General features: G+C 43.9%; 1 protein-coding gene across 6 annotated transcripts in view; it reads left to right on the top strand.

Annotated features, from left to right (window-relative positions):
• The window catches only part of PPFIA3 (PTPRF interacting protein alpha 3), a 116,523-nt gene that overhangs the window by 22,765 nt on the left and 79,891 nt on the right, over nt 1-13,867 (top strand). For all 6 annotated transcript variants that reach the window (XM_044281616.1, XM_044281617.1, XM_044281615.1 and 3 more), the window contains exon 2: nt 137-707. In XM_044281616.1, coding sequence (XP_044137551.1) covers nt 474-707 — 234 coding nt within the window. In that variant the 5' untranslated portion in view covers nt 137-473. The remainder of the gene's footprint in view (nt 1-136; nt 708-13,867) is intronic.

Raw genomic sequence — 13,867 nt, 5'->3', positions numbered from 1 at the left:
CATGAGTTACTATGTGTTTTCTACACATTTCAGTATATTACACAAGAGTTGAGTTGATACATTTTGTTTTCGTCACCTTGCAATACACCATGTTTATGTTTGTGCATGTTTCTAACATGTCTGTATTTTGTTCTAGGTGGTGTTACATACTTGCGTGGACGTTCTTAATGGTTGGTGACTTCTTTGAGGAAAGTCCTGACTTCTTGACCTGGTCCATACATTTCCATGTAGTGACTTGATTGGGAAACCTCTTCCTGGCTGTGATAAAGATGCTTCAAGCTGGACATTACACGTAGCCTTCATGCATATGGTTACCCTCCCATTTTCATTTTTGATGTAAACTCGTGGATCCACTCCTGTGCAGTCTCTCCCCCCCCCCCCACCTGTTTGCCTTCGTTGGATTTGTCAGCATTTATAGCCCTCCAGGGTGCCTTCTTTTCCTGGTGTATATTTTGTGACATAAAGCTGCCAAGATGATGTGCGAAGTGATGCCCACCATTAACGAGGACAACCGTCGGGGTTCAACCTACAGCTCCGACGATGCCAACTTTGAGCAGCTTATGGTAAACATGTTAAATGAGAGGGAGAGGTTGCTTGAGACTCTGCGAGAGACTCAGGAGAGCCTGGCCACTGCACAGCTACGTCTGAGAGAATTGGGTCATGAGAAGGAATCTCTTCAAAGGCAGCTTAACATCGCCCTTCCACAGGTGAGAGCAGAAGGATCTCAGATCACGTCCCAAGGTCTTCTGTTGCATGAGTACATCCTTTCAATATTCTTTCTAGTGTTGCTTGTCATTTTGGGTACTTTTTTCTTCATCTGTAGAAGAGACGTACAGCTATGGTCCTTGAGATCTGGATTGAAACATATTCTAGTACGTAAACTGTAATAAAAATACAGAAAAATTGTAGAGAACAAGATGACAAGATGTTTTTTAGGTTGTGCAGTGGTTGTCCAGTATTAGAAAAACATGGCATGTCTTTTTCCAGAATCACTACCACACCTGTCTGTAGGTTGTGTGTGGTATTTCAGCTCGTCCCATTCACTTCAGTGGAACTGAGCTACAATAGCAGACACAACCCATGGGCAGGTGTGGCACTGTCTTCGGAAGAAAGCAGCCTTGATTTTCTAATCCTGTACAACCCACATTATTTAAAGAGGTATTTCCAATTCAGACATTTATGGACTGATAGATGTGTGCTCCACCTCTGAGACATGTGTACAACAAGAGTTCCCTGACCTTATCATGGAGTTGTAACTGTTTACATGATATTTTAATGGATGTCTAATAATTAAGAAATAAGTTTTTATATCCAGATGCCAGAATCCTTCAGTCTTTGTTTCTTCGACCCATGTCTGGTTGGAAATAACCCTTGAAGGGTGCGGCTACACGGTGACACTGGTTGCGTGACCAAATCCCATAGGAATGCAGGTTTTTGATTTTTTGCGACTCGATTGTCAGAGTTGCAGCAAACATGCAACTCTCGATGAGATCCCATTAATTTTTATGGGATCACTACTACACTGCGATGCCCTTTTGATCCTGGCCGCAACAGCTGTCTCCATGTAGTCATAGCTTAAAGGGGTAGTCAGTCCTTTACTACAGGGATGCTCAACCTGCGGCCCTACAGCTGTTGTAAAACTACAACTCCCACCATGCCCTTCTGTAGGCTGTCTGGGAATGATGGGAGTTGTAGTTTTGCAACAGCTGGAGGGCCACAGGTTGAGCATGCCTGCTTTACTAAGTAATGGTTTATCCACCCCAGCGGAAGTCGGCACCAGAACTACACAACTCCATCAACCTTGTAGTGGAGGGAGCTCATCACTACAGCGCTGCTGCTATTGTGGGGCCTGCTGCTCCCATTATGCGTGGTGTCAGACCCCTTTTGATCAGCTAGTGATCAACTAAAGTAAAGGCTGGACAACCCCTTTAAGTACAAGTTCACGTTCACCTTTGCATTTTACTTTGTAGTTTATACATGAAAGATTGGGTAAATTTGTAAATCCATTACTTACCTGGTATTGATCCTGAATGCAAATCACATCAGAATACTCTGCAGACACTGAACAAGCAGGGGCTCTAGATAATAATAATAATAATAATAATAATTTATTTATTCATATAGCATCACCTTATTCCGCAGCGCTTTACAAATTCAGATTGTTCATGTACAAAACAAAAGACATCACAACACAACTGGCTAATATACAACTGAAACACTAGGAGGAATTGGGAGTGACACAAAAGGTAGTTGATTGTGATATGTAGTAGTCAAGCCATTATTGTACTGAAAGCAGTGGTGTAGGCCGATCTGCTTCGGGTGTGGGGCTGTTAGAAGATTGAGTTGAGTTGGTTGGGGCGGGTTACTCGTGGAACAATTATTTTAGGAAGTTTGATAATCCTGCCTAAAAAGATGTGTTTTTAATGTATGTTTGAAGGTAGGGAAGTTGGGAAGTTGATATTCCGGGGCAGAGCATTCCAGAGAGTAGGTGCAGCCCGAGAGAAGTCTTGAAGATGGAAGTGGTGCGAATTATCGAGGTTTGTAATCTTAGGTCGCTAACAGAATGGAGAGCACAAGTAGGGTGGTAGATGGAGATGAGGGATGAGATGTATGGAGGTGCAGCCCTGTGCAGAGCTCTAGATGAATTGATCACAGGGGTTAGATGACTTGTGTATGTGAATGGCTACAGTATATGCTATATAGACTGAGGATCGATGCATGTCTCTGTGTATACAGTGTACATTTTGGTTTGTATTGTGTGCTTATAGATAGAGATGAGCCAAAGCTTCATGCGAACAGGGGTATTTTACCCTCATTACATATTTATATGACAAGTGTGCTATGTAAACTGATGGATAGAGAGAAGCGAGCGTGTGGCAGGATGCCTGGCAGCTGAGAGTGCAGTTTATGTATTGATCCACATCAGTGATTCGGGATGTAGGCTGGATCTTCAAAGAAATATGATAGCGTGCTGTCTCTGGTGAGGAGACTTTAGCCGTCCTAAATTCTCGCAGATTGCATCTTTCCATCTGTGATCGTCAAACCGATCTGACCTTTTGTTTTTCCCTCTTTCTGCTTTTTGTAAAGTGATCTGGGGTGTAGCTGTTGGGGGGGGGGGGGGGGGGTAGGAGGGCTAGGTTACTAAGGTCCTTGTATCCGAACACCCCCACTACCCCTCTGATGCCTAGGGAAGACGGCTGCAGTATAAATAGGGCATTATAGTATACTTCACTACATGTATGTATAGTCTATACAGTGTGACATTGAGGGGTGGGCACAAGTTTTGCAACAGGAGCCTCTACATAAACCACCTTTTATGAACAGTTTTTGTAAAAGGATCCAGAAGTATCCAGCAGTTACCTACCTGCACAGGATCGGTTCATCTATATCTTACAGGGTTTTCGAATAGTCATCTGGTCTCCTCTGAAATGTATAATCCCAGATCAAGGTCTGTGAAGGTCTCTGGGCAAAACTACCTGAAGAAAAACAGTCAGAACGTGCCCTTTATAATACCACCATACTCTGCCAAAATAACAGCGCTATACAGTGCCCTGATAACAATGCTCCGGTCTAAGATTTTCAAGCAAAGCATCAGGGCCAGGGAACTAGCCCCTGCTGTGAATTCGGGTGGAGGAGTAGGAAGCCAGCCCTATGGTGAGGACTGATGTAGGAGGTATGAATTCAGGGGCTGTGTTGACTATTTGGATTATCAAATACTATTAAAGTAATGTCACAGTATGTACAAGAAGAAATGCTGCAATATGCTCTATCTCTTGCGTTGGATTATAGTGATTTCGTCATCTGCATGGAAATCCAGCAAACAGGTCCAAAAGTCTGTGCTATTTAATTTTTGTAATCTTTGTATTGGCTGAAGCTTGAAATAAAAAGATACAATTTGATAGACATTGAGATACATAAAAAAGAGGGAGTTTAGGAGCCTACTGCATATAGTTCTACATGTCATTTATATATACATCGGTATATTTTCTTTTTCAAGCCATTTTACCAGTTAAAGAACCAAAAAGTGTGCGTCCAACATATTTCAGTTGGAAAAGATGGATCAGAAGGATATGACAAGTGGATACCACCATTTCACTATCAGATGCAAATAGGAAGACAGATTATGTCCAATGGATATTATGGATTTTCGTCTCCATCGAAGAATAAACTAATGTTGTAGAACTAGAACTTAAAGGGGTTTTCCGAGACTTTAATACTGATGACCTATCCTCTGCACAGATCATCAGTATTTGATCGGTGGCAATCCAACACCCAGGACACCCACCGTTCAGCTGTTTGAGAAGGCTCGCAGTAGTGCCACGGCTTCTCTCCGCTTTCATCGGTCACATGGCCTAAGTGCAGCGCAGCCCCATTCAAGTGAATGGGGCTGAGCTGCAATACCAAGCACAGCCGTTATACTATGTATGCGGGGCTCACAGGAGCGTCGGTGCCTTTTCAAACAGCTGATCGGTGAGGGTCCCAGGTGTCAGACCCCCACCGATCAGATAGTGATTACCTATCACAGGATAGGTCATCAGTATTAAAATCTCTGAAAACCCTTTTGAAGCATACTTACACTTTTGTTCTCCCATGCGATCTGACGTGATGCTTCTACACGCTGGGTGCCAATATTGCAGTGACAACCATTCTAGATTGCCCAAAGACCTTTAAGGACCTTGATGTGGCCTTTACACATTTTATAAGAGACCAGATGAATATTTTTGGAGCTTCGATGCAGCCTGGTGAGGTAGATCGATTCTGATTTGCATCCTGGTGTAGATGGTTGTTGGTATCTTTTTATACCAGTTCTTGAGATGTGCTGCCACTTATCCTGTGGCCTTAAGTGGCAATACTTAGTATCCGCAGCCTGCAGAGAGAGGCCTGTCACATTTGCACCATAATAGAATTATAATCTATGTAGCGAACGTGTTTCCACCAGGCGGATCGGTTTGATGGTCTGAGTTCCCGGACCGGAGTGCAGGTACACGACAGACTAAAAATAGTCCTGTAGGCACAGCCTCCATTGTGTCCTCCCCAGACCTGAATATGGAGTACGTGGGAAGATTAGGTTAGCAGCCTGTGTGCTCGGAATGGTAATGACTCTGCTTACAGTTTGCTGTTCCGGCCAGGGAGATTGGATTGCCTTATCCTGCAACAGCTATTTAAATGGGGAATGAATGGCTGAGTTAGAAGAAAGCCAAGTTCTTTCTCAGCTTTTATAGCAGTTCCTTAGTACAGTATTAAAATTATTTCACAGAGATTCGTCCTTGCGTCATTCGCTGCGTGCAAATATATGCGGCCAATTTAGATAACCTGCAATTTTTATTCTGTGTGGGCTATCTCCCTCCTAACCCAGCCTGCACATCTGTGAAATGGTGTGTGGTATGTAATTGCTTTTTGACTCAAGAAGCGGGAACAGACCTACCTTATGTGTGCCGGCCCAGAAGCATTGAGAGCTAAGTGTACCTGAGTTTGCAAAATGGCTGTGCTTCTTTGTACAATCAGAAGTGTGAATGAAATGGTCTTTTTTTGGGTTTCGCTAATGTCTTTTTTTTTTTTTTTTCAGCCTAATTATTCCCCTGTTCAGCTGCACAGCTAGATGCATTTCTCTCAATGGGTGCCTCCCCTCTCTGGAATCTGCCAGCAGTGTACTACTATGACATCCTTTCCCTTACTTCCCACTATGTTTGGCGCTCACAGAGCAGATAATGAGGGGGAAGTCAGATTTAGAAAGGCAGGCCACCCTGTTATCTTCAGAAGCAGTGTAGAAGCAGTTCTTTTATAGTGCTCAGGATCTCAGCTAGCTCTGACACGCTACCACTTCCTCTCTGCCGTGTTCTGTGTCTCTATTACTAGGGACAGATCTTACCTGACAACAGGCAGTGGAATGTAAACTAGGTGGAAGTGAGACCCCTAGTGGTCGTGACGTTACAGCTTGCATTATTGCTGCATTATTGTCCTGGTTTCGAAAAGGAATGATGGACCTAAAGCTAAACTAGATGAAAGGCTCCACAATTTTTCTTAATATTCATGAGCCAGGAAGATCGGGATGACCCATGCTATAAGTCTTCCCAGTGTGGACATAGTTTGTGTGTGTGTGTGTGTGTGTGTGTGGGGGGGGGGGGTTCTATGCAAATGCCGCTAAAACAACAAAAAGCATGTATTTTTCAGTAAAACAAGCGATTATAACCAGTGAGCCATGTTGCAGCAGTGAATTCCAAGAATAAACCTGAAAGTGTGCAGCTGGTGGGCTGGAGGTTGCTGACCCCTGCTGTAGCTTGCTAACAATCATTGATAATATTGAAGATACAGTGATGACTTGTATATTCAGCAGCAGCGCTCTGAGTCGTTACCGCTGATGCCTGTAACGGAAAAAGGATTGCCCATCTTGTAGCAGAAGTTACCCAGCAGGGGTTCAGTCTGTAAAACAGCCAGGCTTACTGCAAACCATTCTCTGCTAGAGCAAAGGTTTCTTTAATCAAAATGTTCTCTATAATCTTCATACTCCAGTGATCTGCAGGCTGTTGTGTGACTACAACTCCCAGCATGGCATGACCGTCAGAGGCTTAAGAGTCCAAGGTTGCAGCAGACGTGTGTGTAATACAAAAACATAAAAAATGGGCTTATTGTATTTTAGTACAGCCATATGTACTTTATGGCGGCACATGAAGTAGGGTCCCATCCACTTTGATGGGTGATGTAGTACAGCTCTGTGTAACTGGGAGCTTGTATGGAGCCATAATACTGCCATGTCCATGAACCTGGACGGCTCTGGCATCTGTACTCACGTCAGTGGGAGCAGTGCTGCAGTTACCAGCTCCATCCACTAAACAATGGATAGAGCCTTGTAGTTCTGCCACTGGAGCTCCAACGAAGCAGCTGATCTGCGAGGGTGCAGAGTTTCAGACCCCACCGATTCTGAGGATAGGTCATCAATATCAAAATACTGGACAATCCCTTTAAAGTGGTTGTGCAGCCTGCTTATATTGATGACTTATCCTCAGGATGGGTCATCAATATCCAATAAGCTGGGGTCCGACACTCGGGACGCCTGCTGATTAGTTGTTTGGAGAGGAGGAGGCGCTCCATGTGAGCACTGCTTCCTCTTCATTACACTACGGGTAGTCTCCCCTGTAGAGGTGACATAGTGTAATTACAAGTACTCACTGCATTCAAGTGAATGGAGCGAGTACTTGTAATTACAGTGCCCTTTCAAGAAGATAGTGCCACCAGTGAAGAGCCGCCGCCTCTTAAAACAGATGATCGGCAGGGGTACTGGGTGTCAGACCTCAGCCGATCAGATATTGATGACCTGTCCAAAGGTGTGGTTTTAATCATCTGGGCAGCCCTTCTAAGAATTATACCTGCTTTGTTAGTTTTGATCCTGCTGAAATATGCCCTTTTCTGTACCATTTAGTAATGCAGACCCCAAATCCTATTACAAAAATGTTTTTATCCAAAATAAATGTAAAGCAATAATACAGAAAATGTCTCTGAAGGTGTCAATTTTACTTTACATGATGTCTTCTTCTATGAATATACACTGTCATTTTGCTTGTTTCCAGTCGTGAGAAACTCGGATCTAAAGCAGTTAGGTCACATGCCTGACCACAGTTTCAGATAAGCTGGTGTCTGTTTCCAATAACAACCAGCAAAATTTTAAAAGTAGCTACAAAAAATTGTTTGAAATAACTGAAACCCCTTTCAAAAACTGTGAAGCAAAGTATTTGGAAGTTGCTTAACCTTTAATATAGATTCAGAATTTGAAATGGTGAAAAAGGAAATATGCTTTCAAGCCTTGAAATCAAAGTGGAGGCTATCGAATGCTATGTGTAAGGGTGCCTTTAGACGCTTCAGTAAAGGGCACGATTTGGTGATTTGTTGCTGGTGTGACTATTCACTACTGACTTAAACTCCAACAGTATGTGTTTACTTGTGGTGATCCCTCAATATTGCAATAAAATTGTAATCCCAGTGATACAGAGATGAGGCAACAAAATCTAGATGGGTGTTTTAACTGCTAGACCATTGCATGCACACACAGTGATTTTCTGATTAAATTTTTAGCACGGCTGAATATTTGGGAATGCGATTTAGGCCGTATGTTCTTTTATATAAGTATTTTTACAGTGATGGAATTGAACGTAATACTAAATTGTGTAGAGCCATTGAACCTTCTCATCTTAAAAAGGTTGTCCAGTTTAGAAACCCCATTTTCATTTCCCATTTTAGGGAATCCCGAGTTGGTTTTCCTGTTCCAGATCCTCATCTCCTGACCATAGTGAAGAGCAGTTACAAAGAACATCATTGCCCTGGAGAACCTGTCCAGCCCTGAATTACACAGGCAATCCAATGGGATGTCTGAGATAATAAAAAATCTGAATGGAGTCAAATAAAAAATTATGACCTACACTACTTCTTTCTCCAGCTTCATTCTTTGCACCACCAGTCCTCCGGCCACTGCGGTGATATGCAGGTATACGGCATATGATCACTGCAGTCTGTAAGTAGACCGGAGGACTGGACCGATGCCACAGAGAATAGAGCCTAAGAGGCAAGTATAACATCATTTATGTTACACCAGTCTGAGGCATGTCCAAGATTTTTAAAGAGGTTTTCTAAGTGTTTTTTACTGACAACTTATCTTCTGGATAGGTCATCAGCATCTATTAGTGATCTCGATTCTCGGCACATGGCGGTACTCGGCCGAGTACCACATGTGTTTGGGCGCCATGCTACAGTCTCCTTCCCGCATGTTTCGCAGCTGCTACGCAGCCAGTAAAGTGGCAGGTAAGTACTGTCCTCACTGGAATGCCAGTAGCCATGTTGGATACTGGCATTACAGTGATTGGCCGGGCCGGAACGGATGTTCAGCTCATTTGTAGTCAGGGCGCGCATAGGAAGGGACAGAGAGTGTAGGGAGTGTAATTTAATATTATTTTGGTACCAAAAAGTTTCAGAGACCCAAAAGTCCTTGTATGACTATTGTGTGTGACAGCAGCAATATATGTTTGTAGCGCAGACTACGCTAAATTGCTCAGTGTTAGGGAGAGCTGTGCATAGAGAGGGGCAGACAGTGTAGGGAGTGTAATAGGAAGATTTTTATACCAAAAACTTTTCAGAGACCCAAAAGTCCTTTTAAGGACTATTGCGTGTGACAGCAGCAATATATATTTTTAGCGCATCCTGCGCTAAATACCGTGTAATAGGCCGCTGCGGACAGTTAAATTATTCGCGCCACATCTCCTGTTTAAAGTGTGCGCATCCCTAAAATATCAGTGACATCCACTGCACTTTTTCTGTAGACGGTGTCTGCTGCGGACAGTTAAACTATCTGCGCCACATCTGCAGTGTAATGTGTGCGCTGAAAAAATGTATCAGTGACATACAGTGTACTTTTTCAATAGACGGTGTCCACTTCTGACCGTGACATTACCAGTGCCACATCTCCAGTGTAACGTGTGCCCACCTTACACCAACATCTGTCCCGTAACATCACACGGTCCCTGACCAATGCAGTTAAAGGATTTAATAGGGTACTCATTCCAATAACAGGGCCTCTTAAGAGTCCTATATTGTTATTTATCGTCACTACCTCCCCGAGAGTGTAATTGGTGCGCCTGTTGCCTTCCTTGGATGTGGTAGCCGTTTCTCAGGCTCCCTCACCAGAATCACCATGGTGGGCACAGAAAGTACCATAAAAGTTGATAGGGCAGACATCCAAATGGATCGTCGACATCACAGGGACGTACGATCAGCCAGAAGTTATCTAGAGTCAACAAAGCGGCAGCAGGCCCTCGCCCATAATGTTTTCGATGGTCAGCTCACCTGCAGGCCCATGCATATAATCTTTTACAGGGTCAGCTCACCAGCAGGCCCTCACCTACAATCTTTTACAGGGTCAGCTCACCAGCAGGCCCTCACCTATAATCTTTTATAGGGTCAACTCAGGTGCAGGCCCACACATATAATGTTTTACAGGGTCACCTCACCTGCAGACCCTCACCTACAAGTCCAGTCTCACTATCCTAGAGTCTGGTCAACACAATCCTCACCGCCGGGGGTCACGTAACTAGTTACACGGAGGGGTCTCATTCGTTATGTGAATTAACCAGACAAATCGCTCTACCAACTAAGAACGGCCATGCACCACCACCTACAGAATCGAGAAAGAGCTATCAATCTGTCAATCCGTTCCGTGTCCGGGCCGGGTGAGGTTTCCTGTGTTGAGTCAAATTAAGCCGCAGGCTCCACTCCTGGTAGTGCCTGTCTGTCAATTCTTTAAATTTTAGCTTTGCAACCATACTCCCCCCGGAACCCAAAGACTTTGGTTTCCCGGAAGCTGCTCGGCGGGTCATGGGAATAACGCCGCCGTATCGCAGGTCGGCATCGTTTATGGTCGGAACTATGACTGTATCTGATCGTCTTCAAACCTCTGACTTTCGTTCTTGATTAATGAAAATATTCTTTGCAAATGCTTTCGCTGTGGTTCGTCTTGCGCCGCCACCTCTAGCGGTGCAATACGGATGCTCCCGGCCATTCCTCTTAATCATGGCCCCAGTTCCGAAAACCAACAACATTTTTGGCAGTACTTGCACTTTATATACAAGTAAATATACAGGAAAGAATGTTTCCTAACAATTTTTCCTCTAAAATCGATTTTATCTTTGGTTTTGTGTGTATTATTGTCAGTCTGTAAAAGTGGTGTCCTACTCGGACAACATTGTTCCCAGCAGCGACCTGGGAGTCCAAGATGCATCCAGACATCCTCCCCATGCTGTTCCCGAACCATTTTGGTGGTGTTTCCATCAATTTCTGAACTTTTCCTATGAACCAGGCACCCTCCCCTCTTCAGAGCAGGGGGTGCCTGGTTTAATGCTCGGGTTCTCCCTTTGACTTTCATTGTGCTCGGTAGAGCACCCGAGCATCCCGATGTGTTCGGCCCAAGCCCCCAAGCACTATGGTGCCTGATCAACACTAATAGGGGTCCGACAGAGGATAGGTCATCAGTAGAAACTCTTAGAAAACCCTTTAAATATCTCAGTCAACTCTTTTTTAATTTCCAGTTTATTGGTGGAGGATCCAGCAAGGGGACATTTTGTGTTCAGCTTATTGTCTAGGGACCCTTCTTACAAGCAGGGATTGTCCAGATCAGACAACAGCTTTAATAGCAATATGCTATGTGAAAACTTTCTACAGATCACATCACTAGAAACGTTGTGACTGTTCTTGAACCTGCCCAGATGTGTAAGATCAATTACAAGAGTTTTCTCGGTTTCTTCAGGATAGGTTATCAGTATCAAGTTGGTGGGGTTCTGACACCTTGCATCCCCAAAGATTAGCTGTTCCCTGCAGTGGCCGGCTTTGGGACCAACACTTTGGATCCAGAAGCACAGCTCCATTCAAAGCTTAGTGGTTGCAACTTGCACTGGATTACTGCAGCTCAGCTCCCATTCAATTATGCAGTGTTTGTTCCAGCGATGATGGCTTCAAAGAATAGCTTATCGGTGGGGGTGCTGGGTGTTGGTCTGCCAAAGATTTGGTTATTGATGACCTATCCCGAGCATTTACTGTAGATGAAAGGCTCCTTCACACTTTCTGATGATCAGCCAGATTATCGTGTACGAATGTTTGTATGAACGCTCATTCACGCTAATCAGCCAGGTTAAAGGTGCTACCAAGCACCCGGTGAACAAGCGAAATGCTTGCCCATTGGGTGAATCAGTCATTAATGCATTAAAGTAAATGATAATTTCTGGGCAGCAGATCGTGCTGTCTAAACAGTGATCTGCTACCCAGTAACAATGATTCTGTATAGGGACGAGTGATGGCAGTAGGATGTAAATGTAGCGCTTTACCTCCTCTGAATGAACAACCAATTGTCAGCAAGGAATGTTCCTTCCTGATAACTGGCTGCAGGTCGGACCATATAAATCAGCCATAACACACATGCCAGTGTTCAGCTTGTGCTATTTACAGTGGGGCAGAATTAGCAGTCATCTCATTATCATCACAAGGTAGCATTAAGGTGGGTTCACACGATTTTGCTATGGTGATGTGAATGGATACGTTGTAAAAAGAGAGTACGAAAGTACAGCATACCACGATTTTGTATCCTGCAGATAGGTTATTGTATACGTTAATGTATACATTTTATTTTGGTATCTGTTCACCATAGAGTTCTATTGTCACTGTATGGCATCTGTCTGAGGCATCCGTTAACATATTAGTTTCTTGTACACGTTAAACAGATGGCAAAAATGTGGTGTGAACTCAGCCTAACAGTAAAATGTAACAACTATGCATAGCTAGCGCAGGATCACCCCATTGATAAAAGTAGATTGACGACAGTTCAGCTTCTCCTCCCTCTCACTGCATGACATTAAAGTTCAACTGTCGTTTTTTTTATTATTATTTTTTAAATATATATATAGGGGCAGTGATACTGACCATTTTTGTCATATACTTTAATTACTGAAATTGTACAGTTCTAATAGAAGAATAAAGTGGCCCATTTTGTGCCTTAGCAACGCTCCTCTGTCTCCTGTTTACATAACAGTCAGTGTGGAGCAAATGTGCACAGTTATGCAAACAGAAGACAGAGGAGTGTTGCTAAGGCACAAAGTGGGCCACTTTAGAGCTATTTTTCTAATAGAAATGTACAATTTCAATAATTAAAGTATATTACAAAAATGGTCAGTATCACTGCCCGTACACATTCGAAAAATAAAAAAAAGAATGACAGTTACACTTTAAGCATGCCTACAAAGCTATTCCATAAAGGCGAATCCCTTTTTATATTACTTGGTTTTCTTATGTTTTGTTTCCTGCTGTTAAAGGGGTTGCCTCACTTCAACAAATGGCATTGATTACATATAGGGCTGCAGCAAACGATTATTTTAGTAATCGAGTATCCTGCTTATTATTTTTACGATTAATTGAGTACTCTAATAAGAAAAAATGAATAGACTGTTTTCCTTTATAAAAACTCATCGGCCCCCCTGCCATCAGTCCCCAACACCATTCGTTCCCTCCTGTGCGATCAGCCCAAGTGCATCAGTTCCTCCCAGTGCCATTAGCTCCACTATCCCCCAGTGCCATCAGCTCTGTTCCCCTAGTGCCTTCAGCTCTCCCCCACCCCAGCCCCATCAGCTCCACTCCCCCAGGGCCTTCAGCTCTCCCCCACCCAGTGCCATCAGCTCCTCCCCCAATGCCACCAGCTCTCACATGTGTGTACGTCAGGATCCAAAGCAGCGTTGTGCGAGCAGGCGGATGACCACGGAGCGTGAGTAATGGCAAGCTCTTCACTCACACTCTGTGGTCATATGGCACAAACGAATCATCGATTCCATTCAAGGTTTTTTTGTGTCAAGTTAATTGATTAATTTGAGTAATCGTTTCAGCCCTAATTACATAGACAATGGTAAAGGGGTTGCCCCCCAAAATGTCCTTGCACCTCATACAGGTTATACTTACCCACTTCCCGGCACCTGTGTCGCCCCTGATACCCGCACGGCCACCGCTGCATCTCTCTGTTGCGCGGATCAAAACATTGACCGACGCCTGCAATGCTAGCGTCTCCCACGATGCTAGGAAGGCTCATCCATCACGGCCTGCTATTAGCTGCTCCCCCCCAGTTGATGAAGTGAGACAACTCCTTTAAGCAAGTTATAACTGATCTTGCAGCAACTTGGGCAAGATGGCTGCCCCCACGATCTTGTAAAGAAAATAGAATAAAAAATATACAAAAAACAAGTTGTACTATGTAGCTATCAGTTTTATTACACAGGCACATCCGTCATTGGCTTTCTAACCAATGACACACAATCCTGCTTGCTGTTAAATGGTGGCCTTTACTCCTTTACCC

Source organism: Bufo gargarizans, chromosome 2 (assembly GCF_014858855.1).
Source record: "Bufo gargarizans isolate SCDJY-AF-19 chromosome 2, ASM1485885v1, whole genome shotgun sequence".
NCBI classification, from domain to species: domain Eukaryota; kingdom Metazoa; phylum Chordata; class Amphibia; order Anura; family Bufonidae; genus Bufo; species Bufo gargarizans.
This window is presented reverse-complemented; position numbering and strand designations above follow the sequence as displayed.